This window comes from Micromys minutus (assembly GCF_963924665.1).
Source record: "Micromys minutus genome assembly, chromosome: 19".
Taxonomy (NCBI): Eukaryota; Metazoa; Chordata; class Mammalia; order Rodentia; family Muridae; genus Micromys; species Micromys minutus.
The window spans coordinates 35,652,917-35,679,988 of NC_137954.1; the positions used below are offsets into that span (position 1 = coordinate 35,652,917).

Sequence of the window (27,072 nt, forward strand, 5' to 3'; positions counted from 1 at the left end):
AGCGAGGATGCCTGTTGGAGGCCAGCAGGAGGTGTCAGAACCCCCGGAGTTAGAGGTGGTTGTGAGCAACCAGACAGCGGGTGCTGGGAACGGAACTAACTCATGTCCTCTATAAAAGCAGCAAGTGCTCTTAACCACTGAGCTCTTCTTCCAGTTCCAAGATCTTCCCTTCTCTGAACTCTAGGTTGGTAAGAGATGTGGGGCACTCTCTCAGAAGAGAACATGAGCTGGATTGCACATCTTTAATCCTAGCACTGGGGAGGCAAAACAAATGGCTCTCTGTAAGTTTGAGGTCAGCGCACATAGTGAGATTCTGTCTCAGAAAAAGGATGGGGGTGGGGTGTGGAGATAGCTCAGTGTTAAGAACACTGGAGACTTTCCCAGGGAATCTGGGTTTGATTTCCAGGACTCACGTGGCAGCTCATAACCATCTGTTACTCCAGTTGCAGGTGATCCAACACCCTCCTCTGGCTTTGCAAAAACCCAGGCATATAGTGCAGACATATGTACAGGCAGAACACCCATATACACAAAATGAAAATAAGCCATGTTTTTAAAGTACTAGGAGCTAGGGGTGTGGGATGTAAGTGTAGTTTCTTGAGCTTTTTTGAGTTCTAGAACTTAAAAAGTGTAACACATTTTAACTAGCATGTCTCTTCTGGATGCCTCAGCACAAATATGTACCTTCAGCAATACCTTCCCATTCGTTTGAGGTAATACTCCTCCACCCCCATTGATCACAAAGGATTTCTTGAGTTTTACCAGCACCACCCCCCACTGTTAGAAATTCTTCAGATTATGAAGAGGAAAGAGGCACTATTCACCTGACCAACATTTCACATGAGCAAGCTGGGGTCCAGAGTAAAGGAACTCTCTAGAAAATTCCTTTATAGGGTCCAAATTTCCATCTCTGACCCAATCTCAGACACTGTAAGAAAAATTCCTAGCCCTAAAAATACACCTTTCTTCCTCTTTCATCTCAAAAGCCAGGGTACTTGCAGGGCTAGGATCAAAGCCAATGGGCTGTGTCTGACAGAAGAGCTCTCTCAGACTCCCTTAGTACAACATGTCAGGAAATAGGATGATCCTCTGAGGTCTTCCTGGGGAGAAAAAAAACATGGCCTTGCTGAGTGACCAGGGGCCAACCATGGGCCAATCCTGGGACACTTTCCTTACTGGTAAATACAGACATGAACATCAATTTCTACCCCTCCTCTTTGGTGATTAAAAATAAACATCTAACAATGGAATATGTTCAGCAGATAAGTCAGAAAAATTTGCGACTAGAGTTACATCACCAACCAGGGAATTTATTTATCCCTGTGTATGTGATGTGTTTTAAACAGTCTTTAGGAGTGTGGGGACAGTGACTTCAACTGAGAAGATAATGATGAGTCAGTCCTCAGTAAATTCGTCATCCTGGTTCGACTTTTTCCCCACTTCACCTGATATATAGGGAGGATATCCCAAGCTGGCCTCGAACTCACTATGTTGGTCAGGCTGGTGTGAATTTTCCGGCCTCCATTTCCCAAGAGCAAGAATTACAAATTTGTTGGACTTTCTCGTCCTCTCCAGACATCAACTTTCAGAGATGAACACTTTTTTCATTTACTAAAGGTTACTGTGCCTGACATTTCCCCTGGAATCCATGGGGAGGTTAAAGCAGATGGCCGGCTGCATAGACAATGCTCAGTGCAAGTGGCCAAACCAAGACAGCCCTGGTCGCAACTAGCGCAGTCGTCCTGGGCCACACTTCAGGGAAAGAGGCTCCGCCCAAGGCCTGAGCATTGACGTTCCGCTGAGCGACTCGCCAACCGGAAGTAGCCGGGCCCTTAGCGATGGGACCCGGCAGAGCGGAAGTCATTCCGTGAGGCAGTGGCGACAGCGGCGGCAAGAGGATGAACAACAAGTTCGACGCGTGAGTGGCGCGTGGCCGTCCCCGGGGCCCCTTCCCCCAACCGTCCCCCGGGACCGCTCCCGCCGGGGCCGGGCGCGCACTCAGCCGAGCCGCTCGCTCCCGGGCCGCCGCGGCCCGAGCCTTCCTGAGCCCGCGGGCCCGACGGGGCCGGGAGAGCGCGACCAAGGTCGCCAGGACCCCTGAGCCGCTGGACCCCGGCGCGGCACGGGCCGGGGAAGGGGAGGCCGCGCCGCCCGGAAGGAGATTTTCGGACGCCCCGCCCTGGTGGGTGCGGGCTGCCGGCGGCGTGGAGGGGCGGGACCTCAGCGCTTCGGGTGTTTCCGCAGCCTTGCTGCCTTCTCTCTGAACGCGGCTTCCCTCCCGCACTCGCTCTGCGTCCTGGGAAGGTCACCTCTCCCTTCCGAACCTCGGTTTTGTCTTCTGCAAGCGGGGACGGTAACAGAGCCCGTGTCGTAGAGTTGGGCAGCTGCGATGAGGTAATGGGGCAGCCGCGATGAGTACTGTGGCCTCTCCAGTACGGAATGCTTTTCATCTGAGATTCTTCCTGCTTCCTCCCTCCCCCAACCCCCACCTCGTTCCTGTCTCTTCTAACTCTTAGTGGCTGCCCACTCCTGCATTCTTTCCAAGTACCCATTCTCATCTCCAATTCTAGCACCGAACAGTTGGGAAGTACAGAGAAGAAATGTGTGTTTGGGGGAGGGGGGCCTCCCCCTCTTAACGATGAAATCTTTTAGCACTTAAAAATAATTTTTGTTTTCATCTAGCACTTGAGTTAGTATTTCACAAGAATTGTTATCTTTCGGTAGATTGTAGTGTTCCCTCCTCTCTATAATTTATAGTGATCTAATCTGTCCTCTCATTCAAAGACCTACATGTTTAGTTCTAGGCCCACCAGCTGTTTGACAGTACAAAAATTCTGCAGGCTGAGCTATTTCACTAACCTCCCTAGAGGTTAGGACTAGAAGAACCAGATCACACTCCACAATACTTAGAGGTACTGTGTAAAATGCTGAGAATGCTCTGTGAGGGGTGGTGAAGCTGCAGCTTGTCAGTACAGTGAGTTCTGATGTGCAGACTCAGAAAGTGCTGGGATTGGGATTCCAGCAGTGAAGCCAGCTCTTCCTTGGGTTTCCATGGTGGCTGAGTGAGCTCTGCTCCTTGAGAAGGCCTGATGTCTTCCTCATCTTCATTTTGCTGCTTTGCTGAGCCCAGCAAGATAGTGATCCCTTGGTCTCGTGTCATAGCCCTGCAGCCCTTCCACTTTCCTCTCCTATTGGAACAAGTCAAACTGCATCTTAAGAAGATAGTTTCATGGCCAAGGCAACTCTTACGACAAGTTTGTTTTTTGTTTTTTTAAATAAGGCAACAACCTCCTAATTTTTGTAATTCTTTCAAACAGCTCTGCTCCCTGGTAACTAAGCATTCAAATATATGAGCCTCTGGTGGTCATTCTGATTCTAACCACCACAGCCACCCTTAGGCAGCACCCTGGATTTTTTTTTTTCTAATTTTTTAGGAAAGTAACAGACTTAATTATGACACCTTCATATTCATGTGTCGTTACTTTGTTCTTCTTCCCTCTTCCCCCTGGACTCCCCCAAGGTCCCTCTCCTCTAGTTGGTTTCCTTTCTTCTAGTTGTCCCCCACTTGTGCTGCCCTATTGTATGTATTGTATTTCCCACTATCTCCTGCATAATAACTCTGCAAATAACTATGAGATGTTGTAAGGAGTAGGGTCTTTTAATGCCTGCCTTCTAACTTTGCAGAAAAGAACAAAAATAAAAGCTTGCCTTTATTTGAAATAGCAATTAAAGATGGCACCTTTGTCCCTGGTTTTGGTTTTGTCATTTCAGATTATCTTGTGCAAACCCTGCAGTTTGTGGACTGTTGCTCCATATTTGGAGTCTGTACTCTTTACCACATCTCCCCAGAATTTTCCAGAATCATTCTCAAAGTGCAGTCTCGAGTGAGCGCAGTAGTATGATCTGATGGACAATGATTAAAGAGCACCTCTAGCTTCCTTTAATATGTGGGCTCTGCCTCTGTGAGTGTAACCAAAGCTGCTAATAACTTTAAAGGGTGGTCATTAGACTCACCAAGTGACTAGGTCACATTGCCTTTCATGTTATTAACATGTGAAACCCTAAGATGCCCTCTCAAGAAGTATAGCCCCAACTATGATAAACTTGGTTTTCAGGTCCTGGGTTTTGGGAGGCCAGGCTTGCTTTGGTCCCTACTTTATATGGGTCCCTTTCTGTCATTTAGCTTTTGGCCTATTTTTAAAGTGTTTCTAAGCCACCTAATTTGATATTTGGAGATCTGTCCATTAAACTTGTTTTGTGTTCGTGACTGATGCTAGAGATAACAGTGGAAAATTAGATAAAGTTCCTCCTGGCACAGAATTTGCCTAGTTGAGATGATGCTGGGAAGTACCTGGACAGAAACTTGGAGAGCTAACCCAAGTGTCACTTAGTCTGAACATGAACTGGGTAGTTTAGTCGGTAGAGTGCTATTGCTTCAGTGTGGACTGTACCTTTGCTCAAATCCAGCTTTAAGCTGGGAAGAACAGCTTCTGAAAAGCATGGTGTAAACTCTTTGCCTTAGGTGTATGTGCAAAGAGCAGGTTAAAGCAGGCTAGGTATGGTGGTACACACATTAAAATCCCAGAAGGCAGAGGCAGGTGGATGAATCTCTGAGTTCAGTGACAGCCAGGGCTACATAGGGAGATCCCTTTTCAAGAGAGAGAGAGAGAGAGAGAGAGAGAGAGAGAGAGAGAAGGAGGAGAAGAGATATTTATTGGTAGAGTCCTTGCATTCTGTGAAGGAGGTGCTGAGTTTTATTGCCAGCGTCACCAAAACTAAAATAAAAGCCCGAGCATAAAGATGCAAAATGAAGTCCATTGAGGTTACTACTTGCTGGCTTAGAAAGGAGTCTAAGATGGCTTCTGAAGGATAATAGCCTTGTTTCTTCTCTGCCCTAACTGTTTTTGTTTTCTTTTTGTTTCCTTGTAGTGACCGAAAGAAAACCACTAGAAAGGAAAGGAATATAACACTTTTCTGGCAAAGCCAGATTTTCCACCAAAATCTAATAAAGTGACCTCAGAGGCTACAGTAGGGATTAGGAGCTGAAACAAAAACAAAAGGGCTTGTAGCCCTAGAAGGTGTGCTACAGAAGATAGTTGTTTGGGAGCGAAGCAGCAGAATGAGACGTTCTCGATTCAATCAGAAGATGAAAGTTGACCTTGAGAATACAACCAGGACACATGTAAATGTTGTGTTACTTAGAGAAGAGTGTCTGGTTTAACCTACACTGGGAGAGTAGGGCATGTTTCTAAGAAAAAGTGGACCCTGAAGAGCAGTGAACTAGGAGTGGAGGCATGACTACGTGCTGAACATGGTAGGGGTGGGTAGATGGGGAGCTGCACTTAGTGGGCACAACAGGAGTGAGAGGGGTTCGTAGGGAACGGAAGGAGGTGTTTGGGGGCCATGCAAGCAGAATGGCCCTTTGCACCAAGTTAAGGCTTTGTGTACCTTATCTCTCAGTCCTTTGAGGACAGGTACTCTGGCCGCCAGTAAGCTGCTTGGCAAATATTGGTAATTTTTTCCAGTCTATGGGTCTTGTGTCCAAGGCAGGCTTGACTTGGAAAGGAACCTAAGTAAAATAAGTTTAACCAAGGGGAAGGAAGTTTAATGTGCACCGGTGATGTCTCTGAGAAGCAGACAGATGGCAGTCTCCCCACACCTCTCTCCACTTGCTCTGCTTGTCAGTTCCGGCTCCTTCCTCTCTCTCTGGACTGCCTGTCCCTTTTGCTCCGAGTCTTGACTCTTTCATGGACCCTAAAGCTAGTCCAGCTTCTGAATCCTTGGTCTTTGTTCTCTTGGATGAAATCAGTGTAGAGAGAGGAGTCAGTATTCTGAAGAAAGGTTCTGAGGCATAGGTTACTAGGCAGACTGGATTCCCTTTTGCTCCTATGCCTTACTTAGTTGGGTCTTGACCAGGGTTGAGATGTGGAGGTCTATATCACAGGGAAGGGCCACATGAGTATCTCCTGCAGTATGGCTGCCTATTGGGCAGAGCAGGTACCCCAACACATGACTAGCTTATTCATCACATTATTTATAGGTGCATTTTATACCTTAGGCATTAAAGATTGGCAGACAAAAACAACAACAAACACCACCACCACTTTCTAAAATATACACTGATCTACGCCATATTTCTTTGTCTGTATAGGATAATGTCTGAGTTACAGCTGAAGTGTTGCTGGGGCCTGTCTTGAAAATGTCTGATTCCATTTTTCTGTACATACTGTTCATAGAACCCAAAAGATGATTCTGTAGACAACCTATGGGTGAATGATCTAATTCTAGAGTGAATGCCATTCTGTTTCCCCATTTTTCTTTTTAAGTATATGCATAGAGTATAGAGGTCAGAGGACAACTTAGCAGTAGATTCTCATTCTAGTCTGTGGGTTCCAGGGATTGAACTCAGTCTACCAGCTTGACTACAAGCACCTTTACCCACTGAGCCACCTTAGCAGACTGAGCAATTGCACTCTTGGATAAGAGTGCACTAACCTGCTTGTTTTTGTCTGCATCTGGTGGGACTTAGGTGGTTTCATGTTTGACTCTGCTTATGAGATCACATATCTACTCCTTGTTTTCCTTTTTATTTAACCCTTGTTCTGAGTCATCTTGTTTTGGGTGCCAGTGATACTGAGATATGCTGAGAGTATGATACTGCTTTAAAGAAACCCTCTGTCTCTTGAGAAGAAACAAGCAGGGAGGAATGGCACCTTGGGCTGGAAGCAAGGTGTTTGCCAGTAGGAAGAGTTGTTGGGGAGGAGTATGGCTTTGGACAGGACTCAACTTCTAAAGTCTCATGAAAAGCACTTTGTGTTGTATGCTGCTCTAAAGGATAGGTAATTAGGAAGTTGGCAGTTGAGTATCTTAAGGACAAAGGTTTAAAAACAGATTCACATTTAGAAAGCGTAGAGGGCGGGTGGAGAGGAAAGACTGGACCTCTTAGATGGATGATGGACTAGATGACTGGAGGATACTGACCTAAGGTGTGGAGCGAGGACAACTAGAAGTGGGAGGAGCAGACATGGCAGTATACACACGTGGGCAAGACTTTAACTTTCAATGTCAGTGTAATTATTTGTCTAGAAATTCTCATTACCAGTTTGTTTTTGACAACAAAACCACCTCTTTAACTGCTTTGTTGTACTGCTGTTGGGAAACTGAAAGACTGTTGGCTTACTTAGTAGTTTTTATTTAATATTCCTGGTTTGCTTTCCCTTTTGCCCTTCTCACAGACACACCTCATAGGCCTGGGGTTACAGTGACTTGGGGATACTTAGGTGATAGTTCTATGACCTTGTGGTTTTGTTAGGTAATGAGAATAATTTAGTCATGGAATGGTATCATTTTGCTTTCCCATGTAGCTTAAAAGATGATGACAGTGGAGACCATGATCAGAATGAAGAAAACAGCACACAGAAAGATGGTGAGAAGGAAAAAGCAGACCGAGACAAGAGCCAGAGCGGTGGCAAGAGGAAGGTATGTTTGGGGTATGATGCAGGTGTAGTGAGCCTTGGTTATCTCATGGAGTCTATAGCAGAGCCACTCTTTTGGGATCTGATTGTTCTTAAAACAAGGTTGAGGGGGCTGGAGAGACTTTTCCCCCCATGTGCTCTTGTGCACACACTCTCAAGCACATAAACACGTGGAGAGACACAAAAAGATGGAGAGACTAGAATACCACTCCAAGTTCGATATAAAGCTTTGTGTTTAATCCCTAGCACTGAAAAAAGGGAGGAAAGGTATGGAGAGGGAGGGAGAGGGTAAAAAAGAGGAGGACATGGGACACTGGCTGGTGGGTGTCTTTTTGGAAATGTCACTGTAAAATCCTTATTACGCATCCATAATTACAAATTTTAAAAAATAGTAGAGTGGAGCTGGAGAGATGGCTCAGTGGTTAAGAGCACTGACTGCTCCCAGAAGTCCTGAGTTCAAATCCCAGCAGCGACATGGTGGCTCACAACCTTCTGTAATGAGATCTGATAGCAACAGTGTGCTCACATACATAAGATAAATAAATCTTTTCTTAAAAATGGTAGAATGACTAGAGTTCACTTTGGAAATTAGAACTTCTCCTTATTGTGAAGTCTTGGGGTGCTGTTTTGTTTTATATTCTCATAAGATGGGCAAATCGGGGTTCTCAACCGGGACTTGCTTTAAAGGCAAATTCAAATTCTACGCATCCCTTTTTAGACTTTTCAGTCAACAGTAGTACACATTGAGAGTGGCTTGGGCTAAAGAGAATTTAGGGAAATAAAGATAAGTAAATAAGGTTTCTCAGTATTATAGCATTATTTATCTGATAATCTGAATACCTGCCAAACAGGCATTTTCTGCAAGGTGGTAAGAAGTCACAAAGATGCCAAGCAATGGCGACCTTTAATCCAAGGACTCGGGAGGCAGGCAGGAAGATCTCCTGAGTTTGAGGCCAGTTTGGTCTACAGAATGAGTTCCAGGTCATCTAGGAGTACACAGAGAAGCCCTGTCTAAGGGAGGAGCTTATGTTTATTGAGCACATCCATTGTAGCAAGCAGTGGCCAAGCTCTTGGTGCTTCTTGCCATTTGTTCTCCACAGTGGCCCTTTGAGGTGCTCATTGTTATTTCCTCCATCTTGCTGACAGCTGCTGGGGCGGAAGCCTGGTAAGCCCCGGCCAGTCTTTAGTAATAGATATTGAAGAGGTGTTACTTGGAGTGGGCATATGTTAATGAAAACTGCCCTCGGTGTTAGGAGAAAGGCAGGAAGTTGTATTACAGCAACTTAGAATCAGCTAACCAGTAAAGAATGTACTGTGTGAACAAACACATTGCAAATAATTGAAATTATGGTATTATTTTCAGTTGTGGAGGTAGTATGGAACTACACTTAAACAAAACAGTGCTCTTCCAGAGGTCCTAAGTTCAATTCCCAGCAACCACATGGTGGCTCACAACCATCTGTTATGGCATCTGATAATCTCTTCTGGTGCATCTGAAGACAGTGACAGTGTACTCATATACATAAAATAAATAAATAACAAAACAAACCACTAGCTGGGGTTGTGTAGCCCTAACTAGCCAGGAACTCAGTCTGAAAACAAAGATGACCTCAAACTGACAGTTGCCTGCCTCTGCCTCCCAGGGCTGGAATTAAAGATGTGTCACCACATCTAGTAGGAGTGGCACTGTAAAATGTGTATTAGGAATCACAAGCCTGATGATTGAATTCAATCCTCCGATCCCACAGTGAGAAGGGAAGAACCAATCCTGAACACTCTCCTTGACCTTCACACACACACCATAGCAAACATGCTCCCACATTCTGTCTGTCATACACATGCATGATAGTAATAGTCATAATTTATAAAGACAAGGTGCTAAAGAGGTGACTTATTTAAGAGCACTTGCTACTCTTACAGAGAGGACCAGAGTTTGGTTCTCAGCAACCATGCCAGATAGCTTGCAGGCCTCTTCTGGCCTCTGTAAGCACCCACATACATGCATGCACATGTGCGTGTGTACACACAAACTCACACACATACACACCAAGTATATAAGTATGAATATAATATAAATAATACAATAAAATGGCCTTTCAGCATTGTGACCAATGAACTAAAAGTTTGCCATGAATTAACATATCTTCTGTACTTCCCAGGCTGTTGTCCCTGGACCAGCAGAACATCCCCTGCAGTACAACTACACCTTTTGGTACTCGAGGAGAACCCCTGGTCGTCCCACCAGTTCACAGAGCTATGAGCAGAACATCAAACAGATTGGCACCTTTGCCTCTGTGAGTACTTAGTTGTTTGCTGAAATATTCCTCGGATTATTAACCTGCATTTCTGTTGCTGTTTATCCACTTCCCTAGTAACCTGTCAAACATTCTAGTTTCCTTACTTGGCTAAGTTGTGTTCCCAAGGTCAGGTTTGTTCAATTCGTAGACTTAATTGTTAGACACCCATAGGTAACATTTAGGTAATTTAAGTGTGGGAAGGGTAGCTTTGACCAATAAGGCATAATACAAAAATTAAAAACAGTTTTGGTTTGAGGTTTTTTTATTTTAGCAGATATTTATTGAATCTTTATATATGGAGTGTCATAAAAGAGACAGTTTCATTGTGTATATATATCATGAAATTAGATTCTGAGAAAATTAATTTTGTGGATGCCATCAATACAGAGTTGTTCAGGCTCCTCACCCCAGCCCATCCTTACCCTCCCTCTTGTCTCTTTACTGCAGTTGTAAATTTAGAGAACCTGACTGCAACTTACACCAGTGTTATCTTGTTGAAAAAATGTTTTCTTGCACCTTATATGTGATATGTTTTAGTCTGTATGCTGAATCAGTTTTCTAAGAGTAGATCTTGCTGTGTAACCCCAGGCTGGTCTGGATCTTTTCACAATCCTGTCTTAAGTGCTGGGATTACAGATGTGAGCTAACATAGAAACCTTCACAGTTTTGACTGTCTGCTATGTGAGGATGTTAGACTAATTTCTAAGTCTAGTTGAAGCCTCTATGTTAGGAAAAACTGGTTAAACATCAGGGTTGGAGGAGGAACTGGGAAAGATGTTTCAGGGCTCTGTTAAACTACATTTTTTTTCCCTGTGAAGAGGTTTGCCATCAACACCCTCAGTATTCACTGGACAGGTGATAGAGCCTGAAGTCTGCTATCATACATAATCCATGGCATTAAGAAATGGCCTGTGGTGGAAGAGTTGGATCTCTGAGTAAAAGTTTACATTACTGCTCACTGTATATGTTACAACCACTTAATATTCTAAATTGCTACCTGTACAGGTAGGCCCAACAGTTTCAATGATGAGGTGTTGCATTAGAATCCTGTAGATAGCATTAGTTTATGACTTTGACCTATACAAGACATTTCACATGTTGTGTTCTGCAAGGCAGCTGGAGAAAGCAACTGTTTCACCTGATTAGAAAGTCAGTTTCTCTTGATATCCAGATTCAACAGGCCTCAATATTTGCCAACACCTTTTTCCTACTGCACCATCTTGCAGAGTATTAACAGTTACAGGTAGTTACTCCTGCCCCGTGTCTTCACTTCCTTAAGTGCTTCCTTATTGCCAGTGCCTACAGGTGTCTGCAGACCACAGACTAGATGAGTGTGCGCGAGTTTGGGGTTGTTGTTGTTGTTACTGTTTTTAATATGTGTGTGTGTGTGTGTGTGTGTGTGTGTGTGTGTGTGTGTGTGTGTGTGTGTGTGTGTGGTATATGTAGTGTGTGCATACCTGTGGAGTGTTTGCAGAGGCCAGAAGAGGATATTAGATCCCTGTTGTTCTAGTTACAGGCAGTTGCGAGCTACCCAATGTGAGTGCTGGGAATTAAACTCTGGTCCTTTGGGAAGAGCAGCAAGTCCTTCCAACCCCTAAACCGTCTGGATTTCCAGCCTCTGGGTTTTTTTGTTTCTTTGACTGGTTTTTGTTGTTGTCATTGTTTTTGTTTTGTTTGTTTATGATGCAGTCTCACATTTGAAAGAAAACTATAAATTAGTTTGGGGGGGGGTTGTTTTTAAGATTTATTTTTATTTATATGAGTACACTGTTGCAATCTTCAGACACACCAGAAGAGGGCATCGGATCTCATTACAGATGGTTTTGAGCCATTATGTGGTTGCTGGGAACTGAATTCAGGACCTCTGGAACAGCAGGTAGTGCTCTTAACCTCTGGGCCATCTCTCCAGCCCTAAATCTAGTTTTTTTAAGTTGAAGGTAAATAAAGAAGAGACATCTTTCCAGCTGAGAGGAAGGATAGAAACCCTAGCGCTATTTAAGCCTGGGTTGTAGTGTGAGAGCCTCTCTAAAGAAAAAGAAAAATTAGATTTGGCTCTATGAGAGGCGATACTTGTCAGTGTGGCCTCCTTTGCTACCTCAAAGCTGCTGACCGAGGCCAGCAGTTTTTACCAACTTTTTTTAGATTTTAAATATTTTATCTGTATTAGTGTTTGGCTGAATGTTTATCTGTACCACATGTATACAGTGTGCTAAGTCTGAAGAGGGTATTGGATCCCCTGAAAGTGTCAATCACAGATGCTTGTGAGCTGCCGTGTGAGTGCTAGGAAATGAATCTGGGTCCTTTGGATGGTAAACCAGAGTACTTGACCCTGAGCCAGCTCTCCAGCCCAGTTTATCCTTGTATTGAAAGTGCTATGTGTTGTGGTTTTATTTTGTCTTGTTTCCTTTGATTGAACTGTACTAGCCAGGCATGATAGTGCATGCTTATAGTCCTAGCACTTGGGAGGTGAAGGCAGGAAGTAGGTCAATTCAAGACCAGCCTGGGCTACAAGAGACCTTGTCTCAAACCAAATAAAAAAAACCTATATGATGGTCTTCTTTCTACCCTGCTCCAAATGAAAATGTGTCCCCCAAAGAAGGTACCCAAGGCAGGATGTCTCCCATGTTTCTGTTCTCAGTAATACAGCTTTGTTTACATTCATAGAAGAGATAAAAAGTCCTTGTACTCTTGGCTCTTCTTTCTACAGGTGGAGCAGTTCTGGAAGTTTTACAGCCATATGGTCCGTCCTGGGGACCTGACAGGCCACAGTGACTTTCATCTCTTCAAAGAAGGAATTAAACCTATGTGGGAGGTAAGGACTGGCATCTCTAGCTGCTTTTGGGAGCAGACTTGTTTTTCTTTATCTATTTACTTTTAATTTTAAATTCTGCCAAGGTTAAAAGAATTTTGAAGTTTTCTCTGAAAGCCATAACACTTATTTAGAAAATACTGAGAGCCTGCACCTCTAGGAACAGGCATTGATGCAATTGTATTGGTTCATGGCTTACAGCTTTGAAGATGGTCCTCTCTTAGTTACACCACGACCAAGGCAACTGTTATAAGAGAAAGTTTAATTGGAGCTTGCTTGCAGTTCAGAGGTTCAGTTCATTATCATCATGGCGGGAAGCATAGCGGCATGCAGGCAGGTGCTGGAACAGCAGATGAGTATCCTGAATCATAAGCAAAGAATGAGACTCTGAGCTGTTAAACCTCAGAATCCACCCCCACTGACACACCTGCCCTAGCAAGACCATGTCTCTTAATCTCTGATTCTTTCAAATAGTGCTACTGCCCAGTGACTGTGTATTCAAATATGTGAGCCTATAGGGACCACTCTTACTCAAACCATCATAGGTGCTATAATTCAAATATATCAATCATACAGCAGTAAAAGCTTTTGTAAAATGTCCTGGTTCCCTTAGAACATGTCTATGTGCATATGTATGTGCAATGCATTTGCTTAGTACATGGAGGATTAAAGTGGCAAGGAAAAAACTTCAGAACAGGAGACTGGAAGAGAGCTCTGTGATCTCTGAAGAGCTGTTACTTGACTGCACTCTGGAGCAACACTTCTACTCCTGGGCCAGAGCATTTTTCAAAGGGAAAAAAAAAAAAACGTTTAGAAAATGTGGGAAATCTTTCCTTCCCTCTGGCTCAGTGAGACATCTTCCCCCAGTGCCTTAGCATATATTCAGTGTTTCCCTCAAGACCAGCCTAAGTGTTTCCTCTGAGCTTTCTGCCATATGCTGTCTCATCATCCTGTGTGCACAGTAACAGTAGTCCTCATTAGGCTGTGTGACTGTAATTAATTTGTTGTCTCTACTCTATTGTGCCTGTGTTAAGATCTAAGCTTCTGTCTATGTACTTAGTACTTAGTGATGGTCAGATTTTAGCAAAAGTAATTGTGATCTATGTTTGAAATATACCATGTTACTGTGGTTCCTGAAATAGTTCAGATAAAAGTGGATTCTTTTTAAAAGATCTATTTAGTCCTTTTAAAAAATTCTTTAAATTGAGGATACCTGCCTTTTTTTCTTGTTTGTTTGTTCCCTATTTCTTTTCTCCTTAACATTGAAATAATGTCAAATTAGAAATTGGCCAGACTTTACTAGTCTTCAAAAGTATTCTTTGATATTTGAAGATGACATTGTGGAGCAGTAGTTTAACTTTGATACTTTGTCTTTCTATAGGATGATGCAAATAAAAATGGGGGCAAGTGGATCATTCGACTCCGGAAGGGCTTAGCTTCCCGCTGCTGGGAGAATCTCATCCTGGCCATGCTCGGGGAGCAGTTCATGGTTGGGGAGGAGATCTGCGGGGCTGTGGTCTCTGTCCGCTTCCAGGTAAGTCAGCCCAGGCCAGTGCTCTCTTGTGTTGCCACTGTTCTCATTGCTGCTTGTAGTTGGTTTGATAATTCATTCTGTTCCTACCTCAGGAGGACATTATTTCTATATGGAATAAGACTGCCAGCGACCAAGCAACCACAGCCCGAATCCGGGATACTCTTCGGCGCGTGCTTAACCTACCTCCCAACACCATTATGGAATACAAAACTCACACCGACAGCATCAAGTACGTGTTGGGGGGCTTGGGGGGGACAGGTCCCTGAGCTTAGCAGAGGTAGCTCCATAGTTGGGCCCAGACGAATATGGTCATACACAACACTGACTTGTGACATAGGGACATACCATCTCCCTCCTGGGCTTTGGCCACTTGCTGAAGTTCTTGTTAGTGAGGTTCCAAGGACCTACCTGCTGTGAGGTGCTGTGAAGCTAAGGGCCCTTCTTCAGAAACCCAGTTTTCCTGCCTGGGCTGGCTTCTTTTCTACAGGCTGTCTTGTCTTTCTTATGCTAACCACTATTTTAAAATGAAAGACAAAGCTCTTTCAGAAGTTTCTCATGGTTGTTTTTAAAGATAATTATTGAACAATAAAATCCTCTTCCCTGCCCACCCTGACCCCACCTTTGCATGTCTGTTTAACCTGTTAGCTTTAGTCTGTTCTCTTTGTCTTGGGAGACTGACTTCTTCTCAGGAATGGTGACTCTACTTTGTATGTTAGAACTGGAGTCTAGATGAAGTACAGTGGATTGTGAGAGAGAAGGGAGGGGAGTCACAGGAAAAAGCTTTGTATCCCACTGAAGACATTGAGTGCTCTCCACAGCGGGAATCACTGGTGAGGGCTTCACCTTCAGGGACAGTGACAGAGATGAACTCAGGTCATTATGAATAAGTTATAGGAGTGGCTTACAGATTGTCTCAAAGGTGGAAGGAAAGCCAGCCACCCAGAGTCAGGTCTCTTTATGTTTATTGTCTCCTGTGGCACTGAGCCAGTATGTGCCTTTGGCAAGTCTCTCCAACTCTGCAGCTCTAAGAAGGGAGTAGAGAAATAAATAGTAAGGTTGTGGCTAGGCTGGTCTAATCCTTGTAACTGAAGGTCCTCAGCAAGAAAGCTCTTACAGGACCAGGTGCCATCATTAGTGCAGTGTCATCATTATGCCATTCCAAGAGAGACAGTGGGTGTGGCAGCAACAGCAGACCCTGAGACTCTATCTCCCACGTATTCACGTCTGATGGTGGTGGAGTTCACTTATCCTGCTAGGTGCCAGTTTTTGACTGGAGTACTGCCATAGGCATTGGTCCTATAGCAGATGGTTCTGACACTGGAGCCACCAGCATTCATTGCCATCTGTAGCCCTGGCTGCTTGTCTCAATAGTCCTGTGTCAGCACTGTTTTTCTTAGAGCAGGTCTGTTAACACTCTGCTGTAGGATAGAGATAGTATCTGCCCTCCTGCTAAGTTTAGTCCAAACTCAAAAGGTCTACATCTTTCCCTAGGATTCTTGTTCGCTGAGTTCCCATTTAACATGGTTAGGAAAGGGAAAGGATAGTTTTCACTCACTCTCCACTGTTCTCCCTTTCTGATACCTGGAGGCAGTTCATCTTGACTTGTAAAGTCCCATAAACAAATCCTTCTAGGACCTAGGAGCCTCTGGGACTCCTGCACTGCAACTGTAGCACCCTCCTCAAGACCCAGATGCCACTTTCCCCTGCTCCCCACTCTCTTTCCTCTCCCAATGAGCAACCTTTTGCACTTCCACTAGAATGCCAGGCAGGCTGGGCCCCCAAAGGCTCCTTTTTCAAAACCTCTGGAAGCCGCGATTGAATGTGCCATGACCCTCTCCCTCTCTGGATGGCACCATCATTGAAGCTGGCATCATCGGAGTCTCTTGTTCTGTTGGCGTGCCGCCTGGAAGACCCTTCTGTCCTGGACAAGAGGAACGGAAGAGCATGTTATCCTTTGAGAACAGGCTGACAGCAGCAACTACTACAACAGCTGAGATCACAAATAAATGGTGCTAAACCAGCTTGTCTCATGCTCTTGCTCTTTATGGTGCATCAAGATGTGGCCTCTGGATTGACTGTCACCATTATCAAGGGATGGCACACAGACTTCTCCATGCAGGGCCATTTAGGGAATGCAGCTTCATAGCCACAAGCCTGTTGTGTGGTCATGGTACTTTATTCTAGGACTGTTGTGGTCTGACATTAAATACTGAGGTGACATCTAACTCTCAAGACCCAGCTGCCTGATGCTCAAGTGTACTAGTTTCCATCCAGTTAGACTGATGGCTGGCCCAGAGTGGTGGCTGAGTTCAGGTCCAGCTTGAAAGTCTCAAGATTAGAAAGGGGTATCCTTGGCTTTTCTTTGCTAACTTCCATTTGCCTTTAGTTCATAGAAATCTCTTGCTTGAAGCTAAAGCCCTGCTTTTGTCTGTCTGTGGCCATACATACATACTTTTTTGCTTTGTGCTAATGGGATATTCTCTCTGGAGCCAAAGCTGCTTGGCAACCTCCTTCGTTTCCTTGCAGAGCAGATTGTCTTTCTCTTTGGTAGTCTTGCTTGGTGAGAGCCCTTCATTCTTTCTAGCCCAGTGAGGTCTAGGGTGAGAGGTACCTTCATCTTGGGGATGGAGGGGATTCACCTTTGAGGTAATCTGAATGTACATGTACTAGCCTTGTGAGTACTGTGGCTTTGGCTTATGTGTGCGGGCAGCTTGGCTTTTAGACCATTAACCTGCATGGAGAGTTTCGGCAAGCTTTGTTAGCCATCCCCAAAACTAAAAATTAGAAAGCATTCTTGTGAAACCTGGGTTGTCTGAATGGGAGGTAACTGCAAGGTTGAGTTTTCTGGAGTGTTTCATCCAACCTGACAGCAGCACACTCCTTCCTTAACTCCAGCTGGCTGACTTAACCCTAGTTGTGTGCCCAGGAGTCCACTGAACACAGTGATACCTTAGGCTCCGTGTTCTGGAGGTGTTTGTGTCATGGCTGTGTTATCACGCTCTGACATGTCTAGAATAGAGTTTTGCTGGAACGCCGAAAGCTGTCAGATGTTGACTTTCTTGGACCTTCCACCTCATCTAACTGTGAGGTTACATGTGCATTGTAGCTGCAGCAGCAGCAGCACTGAGCTGAGACCCCCCTTCAGATCCCAGCCACACATGAGATGCCAGCACTGCTCTAGCCTTGTTCTGTTTCTTGTGGCTTTAATTTGAGCCAGTGAACAGCACCTACTGAGACTTGAGGACAAGCCAGCAGTAATGGTTGTTTCCCAAGTACTCAGATCAGGGCTGCTAATAAGCCAAGGGCATGATTTGAGGAGTTGTTGAGTGTCATGCAAGTTTCTCCAGCTGCTGTGTTTCAGCCCAGTTTCTAGTGTCCTTCACCTGTCTGTCTAGCCTTCCCTGATCACCCTGCCTGTTGCCATTTTATGCAGCACAGCTGATGAACCAGGAAGTCCTTGGGTTGCTAACCAGCCCTAAGAAAGATAAGGCTTATTCACTTATCAGGAACCGAACTTCACATCAGACTAGAGGTATGAGCCACCATGCCAGCTTATGCCCAGCTTGTGGCTCCTCTTTTTTTTTTTTTTTCTTCATGTATGTGAGTACACTATAGCTATCTTCAGACATACCAGAAAAGGGTATCGGATCCCATTACAGATGGTTGTGAGCCACTAACTATGTGGTTGTTGGGAACTGAACTCAGGACCTCTGGAAAAGCAGTTAGTGCTCCTAACCACTGAGCCACCCCTCCAGCCCCTTGTGGCTCCTCTTAATGAAGCCAATTTGTTTTGAGGTTTCATAGGTTTTGGGTCCTCACATCACTGCATCCTCTACTTGAGTCGGGGGAGGAACCTCATAACATAGCCAGAATTCTGGGACCGTCAAGGTACTACTGCTGCAAAGGCAATCAACAGCTCTGTCTTATGAGAAAATTGCCCTTTGGAGTTGTCTCACTGCATTCCTTGTGTGTCTGGTCTGGAATAGTGAAAGGACCCTCTTTCCATAATGGAGCGCTGTGCTACTAAGCTATTGGGAGTTCTCTGCAGAGAGTAAGGGAGAAGAAAAGAGAGGCCGAATTGTGGCAACTTTCTTCAACATTGAGCTTTAATATACAGATGAGGGCCAGCTCACTCACGGCCTTAGTTCAGGTATAACCTGGTGATGCTGGGCCACTTTAAACTTAGAGCTGCCTGACTTTACCCACTGTGCACTTTACCCAGATTAGCAGGTAACTACTGGTGAGGACTGGCCGAGAGCAAGGCACTGTGCTTTGGGTAGGAATTGGGAAGTAGGGACTTACAAACAAATGAGATCTCCCTGTTCCAAGAATTTGCTTTCTGGTGAGATAAGATCAGTCAACCTTAAAGAGTCTTTGTTGTCACTGGAATCTGCTCAGAATTCTCAGTGGGCTGTGTTTTAATCTCTGATGTGTTTGTTTCTATACACTCACATCATAAGACAATTTTCAGGATAACTTCCTCATTAAAGAAGAGCATTTTGAAGTTATCTGATGTGCTTTGGATGTCAGGTGGAGGGAAAGTAACTAGAAATGCACACCTGGCTGGCCTTTGAGAACAGGAGTGAGTGCACCGAGCTCATGGCCAAATGCTTTATTTCCCTGAATCCATGCAAGGAAATTTCCAAACCCAGAATCCTTGTGTCTGAGCTTAGAAAATAAGAAGTCAGTTTATTCTGCTGTGCACTAGGAGGGACCTCTAGAACCTTCCAGGTCCTCACCCAATGAACTGTTGTTTGTCAAGGTGAGTAGGGACCAGCCCTTCTGGAAACAAAATGATAAGGGAGATGGACTTCAGCCCTGCTGTGTGACCTCATTGACCTCTTAGTTACTTAGAGTTAAAGCTTGCTGTTAGGTTCCAGGACTTTGTCCAAGTGTTGGGTTTTCACTTGTCTACATTAAGAGTAAAGAAGGAAGCTGCCTCCAGCATTCCTTAGGAATGAGTATAGTTCATCACTGTCTCCAGAAAGAGCTTGGGAATTGACAAGTTCCAGAATACTTAAACAGTCTTAGGTTTTTCTGTGAGTCATTTCTCATAAAATAGTAGCTTTTCTGAAAATTAAAAAAACAAAAACAACAAAACATAAATGCTGCTAGTCTATAGAGGGACAATATTGATGAAACTCAAGCATACATTGCCTAGTCCTTAGTGGTTTTACTTGTTGTTGAGACATGGTCTCACAATGTAGTCTTGGCCATTCTGGAATTCACTATGTTCCTGTGTTTTTCAAGTACAAAGATGAAAGGTGTGTGCCACCTTTGAAGATGAAAACCTCCCTAGAGTACCTGGTAATGAAATCTACTTTAGTACTAAAATACTAAATGCATAGTGATAGGTGGGATGTGTTGTCACTTGGTGCTTTTGCTACCTTACATCAAGAAAAGGGTAATTGCCTGGCCTGGTAGTGTAAGCCTTTAATCCCAGCACCAGGGAAGCAGAGGCAAGCAGGTGGCTGTGGGTTTGAGGCCAGTCTGGTCTACAGAGCAAGTTGTAGGCCACCTTTAAGTTTAATATATAGATGCCTAGGGCTGACTGCTTTCAAACCGAAAAGTAGGTAGGGCAAAAGGGTGAGAGAAGTTGGAGTGCTGAGATCTTCTGGAACCCTGGAGGAATCTGATTTTCTCCTTTTTCATGCAGCAGCACAGAGGCCTGTTTGTGGAACAATGGTTGTGCTGTGAGTGTGTATGCTCCCCCACTCACACCTCTAACAGTTCTGAGCTGTTTCTCAAATGTATGTTAGGCAGCATGGAAGCTGTAATGAGCTTGGTTAACTGGAAATGTTAGCTGCCATGACCCACACATCTTTAATCTAAAGATAAAACTTGCCCCAGTGTTTTCAGAAGCAGAGAGAATCTGACAGTACCATCTTAGAAAGGCTAGAATCTTGGGAAGGTAAAAGTAGAGAAAAATGACGCATAGCTTAGGTTGCATCTTTAGACATCATAATGCTGGTGGATCCTTGGCTTTACCCTCAAGGTCAGGCCTGGTGAAGAAATAGTTTCTACTACCTGTCTCCCAGACCCAATTCAGCAAAGGCAAGAACTGTTGCCCTTTGCTGAAGCAAGATGGAAGTATTTGTGGACATGGCTGAGCTTCAACTCTGACTTCAGCAACCTCCCTTTACCGCTGTTGAAGGAGCACTGGGAAGTACTCAATGGAGTAGTGAAGGCTAGACTTCCTAAGTAAAGCAAGCTGAAAATGTCAGCTGCCTGACAGCTAAGAAGAAAGCCTGCTGGGAACCTCACTCTTGACCCAGCTCCTGTGTTTCCAGTCAGCATGGAGGGTATCAAAGTGGGAGGTGGGGTGATGGTGTCTGCTCTCTGTTCTAAGCGTTTGATCTGAATGTGCTGTTGTTTTTGTCTCTGGTTTACCAGGGCCTGGGAGGAGTTTCATGGCCTGGTGAACAGCAGCGGCCGCTGATCGGACGCTCCCCCTCTGTCTCTCACACTCAGGGTAGGGCCTTGTCTACCTTCTTTGTAACCCCATGACATACCTCTCAGCTATAGCAGCCCTCTCCCCAAGGCGATGCCTTCTTCCCATTTGCCTCCAGCCTTGCCTCTGTCGGCATTGCATCCCAGGGTAACCCGAGTTCCAAACTGTCTCCCTGAATTCTGTGACTCATGGCTAACCCTGTAAAGGTCACCAGATCTCATGCTTCTCTGCTCCTGTTTGGCTCTGTGCACCAACAGATCTTAGCTATCTTAAGATACTAACATTTCACGAGAGTAACTGCATCATATCTTCTGTTCAGTTCTGATACTGCAAGTGTTTTGTGGCCAGAGGGCAGTTCTGTAGGCCTCTGTAGGGTTAGGTGAGAGGTGTGCCTCCTGCTTGCTGCTGTTGCCTGTCAGCTGTGGGGAAACTGTGTTGTAAATTTGATTTCCACAATGGAAGTCAACAGAAAGATGAATTTTAGGGTTACCTAAGAGACCATGTCATGGCAGAGATGGGCCCCAAAGTAGGGAAGGCTGGGCCAACTCCAACATCTGCCCACCTGAGTATTTGCAGTTCATCAGGGGAGGGTCTGGCCTATTTCTAGCAGAGAAATTGGGTACGTTTAGCTGAAATTGAAGGACAGTTTGCCTAAGAGAGAGCCTCTTCCTAGACAGCAAGTTCCATATGCCTCTGTAGAAGCTGCTACAAAAGTCCCTTCTACCCTAGGAAGGAAGTAAAGGTTTTTCAGACAAGGAGATCTGCTACCCTCAGATGAGCCAGAGGAGATGACACTGAGGAATAGGAACAGATGGATGCATGTCTGGGTGCTCTGTGGTCCACTATGATCCAGGGTAACTGGCTGCAGGGTTCCTAAAAGTGGATGGTGTTCCCAATCCACTGAGTCTCTCTAGTTGACCACTGTATATGCCAAACAAGCTGGTCCAGAGCTTGCAGAGATTGTTCTGTGTCTGTCTCCCTTATAGGTGCATGGGGATTACAGACTTGCACCATCTCGCTGGGCGTGTTATATGTTCTGGGAACTCACACCCAAGTTCTTACACTTGTACAACAAGCACTTGGCCCACTAAGCTGTCTCCCCAGCCTTGGTCTTGTTTTATTGAGATAGCATTCATGTAGTCCAGGCTGACCTTGAACTCATTGTGTAATTGAGATAGCCCTGAACCCCAAATCCTGATCTTCCTGCCTCCACCTCCTGAGGGGTGGGATCATAGGGATAAGCCGCCACACTGAGCTCCCTCTCCCCATCCCTTCCTTATAGTCTGATTTTGTTATAAATTAAGTTTCATCCAGACATAGTGCTTTATATCAATATTCTCAACAATTAGAAAGCTGAGGCAAGAGGATTGCTAAGAGTTTGAGACCAACCTGTGCTACATGGTGAGTTCAGGGCCCGCCTGGGTTATTTGAAATCTTAGGTGTCCTCCCCTGCCTCCAGCCCTGAAAAATTCTTTAAATTAGAAACTTAAAATGACTTGTTCCTTAGCAGGCATCACATTCTTCCAAAACACCATTGACTTGTTGGAGAAGTCATATTTCCTTATAATTGCCACAGTATACTTTCTCTCTTTGTGGCCTCTCCTCGTTTATGCCCTTGCTGCTGTAGGCGTCCTTGAAGCATGGGCTTAGGAGTCTGTAAGGAACACTCTAATTTATACCCAAAAGACCTACCACATTACCTTACCCAGCTTGAAAGGACCTCACCTATTTCTCCCCTATTGCTTGGAGCTTGCTGTTGGTGACATGTTCTAAGATGTGGACACCTTCTACATGGACACCTTAGCTTCTTGTCCCTGTACAAATGGATCATGTTCTGTAGAGAAAGTTGTTAGAGAAACTGCTTTTTAAATAATTGTAATTGGGCAGGGTGACATACACCTATAGCCTCAATATGGCAGAGGCAGAAGGATTATTGACGTTCAAAGATAGAGTGGGTTACATAGCATGACTCTTGTCCCCACTCCCTGCAAAAAGAAAAAAGGTAGAAGCCTGAGGATCAGAAGTTCAGGGTCATTGTCCTTACAGAGAAAGCTCAAAACTAACTTGTGTTGCATGAGACCCTGTCTCAACACAAAAAGTAAGAACACATGCATACACCTTAACTTCAAATATTTTCCCAAATTACATGTTTTATGTGTTAGCATATTCTAAAATCATTTAACTTTCATTATGGAACTTTTAATGAAAGTACCACCAAGTCAGTAGGAGAGGACCCTGGTTACCTAATGGCTAGTGTGGACAGAACAAGGGTTGTTGGTCAGTGCAGCTGGTATGGTTGATTAGTAAGAGATGAGATTCAAATTCACTCCCTTTGAACCTAAGAAAAGTATATAATTGTGCTGATTCTTCAGGGAGAGAGGTCAAAACTCCTTACCAGATTAGACTGCCCATAGCCAGGGCTAAGGGCAGGTATACTCAGAGTAATAAGGCATGGTGGCCTCCTCTTCCATGTCACTTTTCAGAGCAGAAACTTGGTTGGCCCAGCATTCACCTGAGGATCCAGGGTCACATGGTGCACCACAGAGCATACCAGACATTCCCAGAAAAGAAGACTTCCTTCTGAGGAAACCACTGCCCCTCTCTCCAAGGAAGTTAAATCCTGCCTTAGACCATTGTTTTCAAAGTTAGAACTTGAAGTAAAAAGTGATTGTTTGGCTCTCTCTCCCTCTCTTCCTCTCTCTTTGCCAGCATGCCCTTTCTCTCCCCTTCCCCAGCGCACTCTCCCCATGATGCATAATGATAATCTGGTCCCCTTCCTTGGAACCAGTGAACTCCCCTGCAGCTTCCCAATAAACCTGCCTTTAACATATTCTTTTTTTTTTTTTTTTAAGTGATTGTTTTGAACCAAAGAAAATTAGAAAGTTGCTTAAGTATTTGGACAACAGTTTTCCTGGAGGTAACTGGGAATATGAACATAGGAACCAGTTTGGTGTGGATCTCCAATGTTTCTGAGATTTTAAGACAATATAACTTATAGTTCAGAAGGATTCTTCCGATTTCCCCTAGAGCTATGGGCCTGGGTGCCCAGGTGTCCTGTATGCATTTCATCACAGCTGGCTGCTGGTGTTTTATTTTTGAGGTGATTGGTTGGTTTTTGTTTTGTTTTGTTTTGGTGGTGGTTTAAGAGCAGAAGAAGAGATAGGTGTGATGGTGGTCACCTGTAGTCTTAGCATCCTTGGATTAAGGCAGGAGGATCACAAGTTTGAGGTTGAGCAGGTCTACATAGAAAGTTCCAATTCAATAAGGACCACATAGAGAAATCCTGTAGAAGCCACTGATGGCCTCTGACACTTCTTGTCCACCATCTTTGTTTCCCCGTCACCTAATTTCTTGCCGTGTAGCTAGGACCTGACTAAATGTAGTTCTTAGCTGTCTAGGAAAAACGTGCCTCAGGCTAAATTTGGCACTAAGTGTTCTAAACATTCACTGCTTTTAGAAAGACTATACTACAGCCATAGGTCCTTGTCACCATCCACCTGCTTCAGACAACCTGCCACCTACCTTCTCTGCTCTTTGTTTTCCTGTTAACTGACTGGGAAGCATCTCCTAGATTCTGGCTCTACCACCCTTCTTCCTTTTCCATCTTGCAAATGGACTTCCAAGTGACAGAACTGCTTAGGTGTTCTTACTAGGAAGAGGCTCCTGGGGAGTGACTAGAGCAATACCTGATTGTTGAAGGAGAGCACACAGACTCTGAGGTGGCCTGAACAGAGGAAAGCCATTTCTGGCCCAACCCCCAAACTGATCAGTATTTACCTGAGCTCCTCGCTGTCACAACTGTGGTGGATCCAGAGCCTCAGGTACCTACTTTATCCAGGAGACAGACTCCTTTTCACCTCTCTTCCTGAGTTGGAAAGTCCTATCACTTTCCCAGTGTCCCACCTTTCTGTTCATCCTTCTTATAAGAAAGATAGAGTCAAGCTTTGTCCGGGCATAGATGTGGCCTGAGAGGGAAGAAGTGGAGCAGAGCAAGCTTCCTGTGTGGTCACTTCAGTATGTGGCATGTGTAGAAAAGTGTCATCTGAAATGCAGACTTAGTGACATAGCACACCAGCTAAGAGTTCAGAAAGAACCCTTGGGCATCACCTCCTCCTGCTTTCCTCTGAGGTACCACTAAGATTCCTTATCATCCTTTGTTGGCCTCAGTGTCAACACAGAGGAATCTATCCTTTGAACGGTTTGTGTATCGTTTAAAAAGATGGTTGTTGTTAGCCTTGTGTTCAGCTCTTTAGATGACAACAGTTGATAAAGGTCATAAAGTTGATAAGGGTCTTATGTATCAGAAAAGAGCCAGTGGACTTGGGAAATCATGTCAATTTCCTCCCAGTTCCCCTAGAGCAGCTCACCGGTCCCTTGGTGTACAGAACAGTTGATGTCTGCATGTGGAACTCTTGGACACTTACTTCCAACAGCCAGGAGCAGGAGGGAATGGCCATGTGGTTGCCTGAAGATACTCCCTCTTCGGTGTTTACTTACTATGGACTAGTTGCCTGGCTGAATGTAGCAGTGTTAGAGAAGAGCAGTTAAGGACATGGCACTACAGTGACCCTTTAAAATGAACAGGGAATTGACTTGAGAAGCACAAGTAATGAGAGTTTGCTTCAGAGTTCCTAGCACATTTAAAGGCAAAGCCCTGGGCTAGGGCAGCAACTGATTGAACCTTAAAATCCCCATCAGGGAAACCCAGGAGATTTCTGAGATCCAGGTGACGTGACTTGCTGAGCTGTGGCTTGATTTCTAGTGTGAGAAAGGTTATTAGGGCTGCCTGCATCCAGTAGAAGACACATTGGGAGTACTCCACATTCCCATGTTCCTCTTTCAGGAAAGAACTTTCTGATCCAGGGTACACTCTGGAGATGCAGTTCTGTTTTAGATGGGGCTTGTGGGTGGGGTTGGATTTGTTTATTGAACGGTCTGATTGTATCTTCCTCCTCCCTGTTTCACCTGCCCACCTGCCATTGGGTCCCTGTTGTCCTGCCTTACATAACTGTGTTTCATCATTTTTTAAAGTTTATATATACAGGCAAACACATGCATATGTAGTTTTTCTTCTCTCCCACTTTCACTGAAGGTGGCTGTTATATACCAGAGATTGTTGATTTAGCTTGGAGATGTTTCCATATAAGCTTTTCCTTTTTTTCCTCTTTAAAGCTGCACTATCCCACTGAGAATGTGCATGCATTAATATTTTACCTGCATTGGGGGAGTTACTAACCTTTCACCTTGCCAGGTAACAGGTTGGAAGATTTTGCACGACTTAGAGGGCAGGCTGCCATTTGGCCCTAGATGCAGGGAAGGGCCGGGTCTGGGGAGCAGGTCAAGTCCTTCCTCATAAGTGTGTACTTATATCTGATGGCCATGTATTGAATACTGTGTTTTCTCCCATTTCTCTTTCAGGGACAATTCAAGCTTTCGAAATACAAAAATCACATTGTGAAAGTGCACAGGCTGGTGATGTTCCTCTTCTGTTTGTGTGTATGTCTGAAGTGGATGCAAGGCTCAGGCAGTCCTTCTGTCTGTCCACTGAAGGGGTGTACCTAAACCATGTGCACTTCTGCACTCGTTCCTGGAAGACGGACTCTGCTAGACACCTTCCAGCAATGCTGACTTATAAAGTGGCAAGAATGGGGAAATGTGACCATGTTACAGACACTTTTAGTGGCTCTGTGCGGGAGCACGGCTGTCTTGCTGTGTACTATCCAGATGCATCCTGCTGTGCTCTCCTGTGCAGAGGACTTGATGGCCGACCACATGTGCCCTGTGCTGGGTCTGAGCTGAGTGTTATCAGTATTATGAATGCTTGCACATCCAGAACAGCCTCTGCTTAGAGTTGAAGAGACCAAATGTCTCTTCCAGCTCTACTGTTAAGTTATTGTGTGTTCCTCTCCCCTAAGCCCACCACTTTGAACACATGTTAAGATATGATGACAGCCTAGGATTTTGTATCCTTTGCGCCTTACACCTCCAACAGGACTCTTCTTCTTAGGCACTACGGCACTTAAATTGTGATCCTGGGCAGCACAGGTTTTGCTGAGGAAACCTAAGGCATATGCCCTATAAGACAAGCTGAAGAATGCGGTTCAGTCAGAAGCCAGATTATAATGCAGGTCCCACGTGTTGGGTTTGAAGCTGAAGGCTGTGACTGAAACCAGCCTCTCATGTGAGCAGAACTTGTATGCTGAGCATGCTCTGTGGAGATTGCAGTCTGTCATGGAGGAGAAAGCAACTGCTGGTTAGTGCCACATTAACACTCTGTTGACTGGATAACTGAAGAAATGGCAGCCTGGCTGGATGCCTTCATTTGATGGCTGTGTCTGTCAACTGTGGTTGGAAAAGACTTTTGGTCCTTGACACCTGGATGTAGACAGACTGTCCAGATCCCTCGATGCCCTGAAGACTCCCACAGGCCTGTCTTCAGAGAAGCTGACTTTGGGAGCCTGAGGCCAGAGAGGTCAAAAGAACACCCAGGATCAAAGAAGAAATGG

At 44.8% G+C, this 27,072-nt stretch overlaps 1 protein-coding gene across 3 annotated transcripts; it reads left to right on the forward strand.

Moving 5' to 3' along the window:
* Nucleotides 1-1,831: 1,831 nt before the first annotated feature.
* On the forward strand, nucleotides 1,832-26,161 carry EIF4E2 (eukaryotic translation initiation factor 4E family member 2). 3 transcript variants are annotated; one of them, XM_080933489.1, is made up of 8 exons: nucleotides 1,832-1,918; nucleotides 7,365-7,479; nucleotides 9,635-9,769; nucleotides 12,480-12,584; nucleotides 13,963-14,115; nucleotides 14,208-14,344; nucleotides 20,509-20,587; nucleotides 25,985-26,122. In XM_080933489.1, exons 1-7 carry the CDS (start codon nucleotides 1,899-1,901, stop codon nucleotides 20,552-20,554), a joined length of 711 nt encoding a protein of 236 aa, XP_080789615.1. In that variant the 5' UTR covers nucleotides 1,832-1,898; the 3' UTR covers nucleotides 20,555-20,587; nucleotides 25,985-26,122. The 3 variants fall into 3 exon arrangements, with proteins under 3 accessions (XP_080789615.1, XP_080789616.1, XP_080789614.1); XM_080933490.1 differs by lacking the exon at nucleotides 20,509-20,587 and having other exon boundaries at nucleotides 25,985-26,161; XM_080933488.1 differs by lacking the exons at nucleotides 20,509-20,587; nucleotides 25,985-26,122 and adding an exon at nucleotides 15,873-16,135.
* Nucleotides 26,162-27,072: the final 911 nt, after the last annotated feature.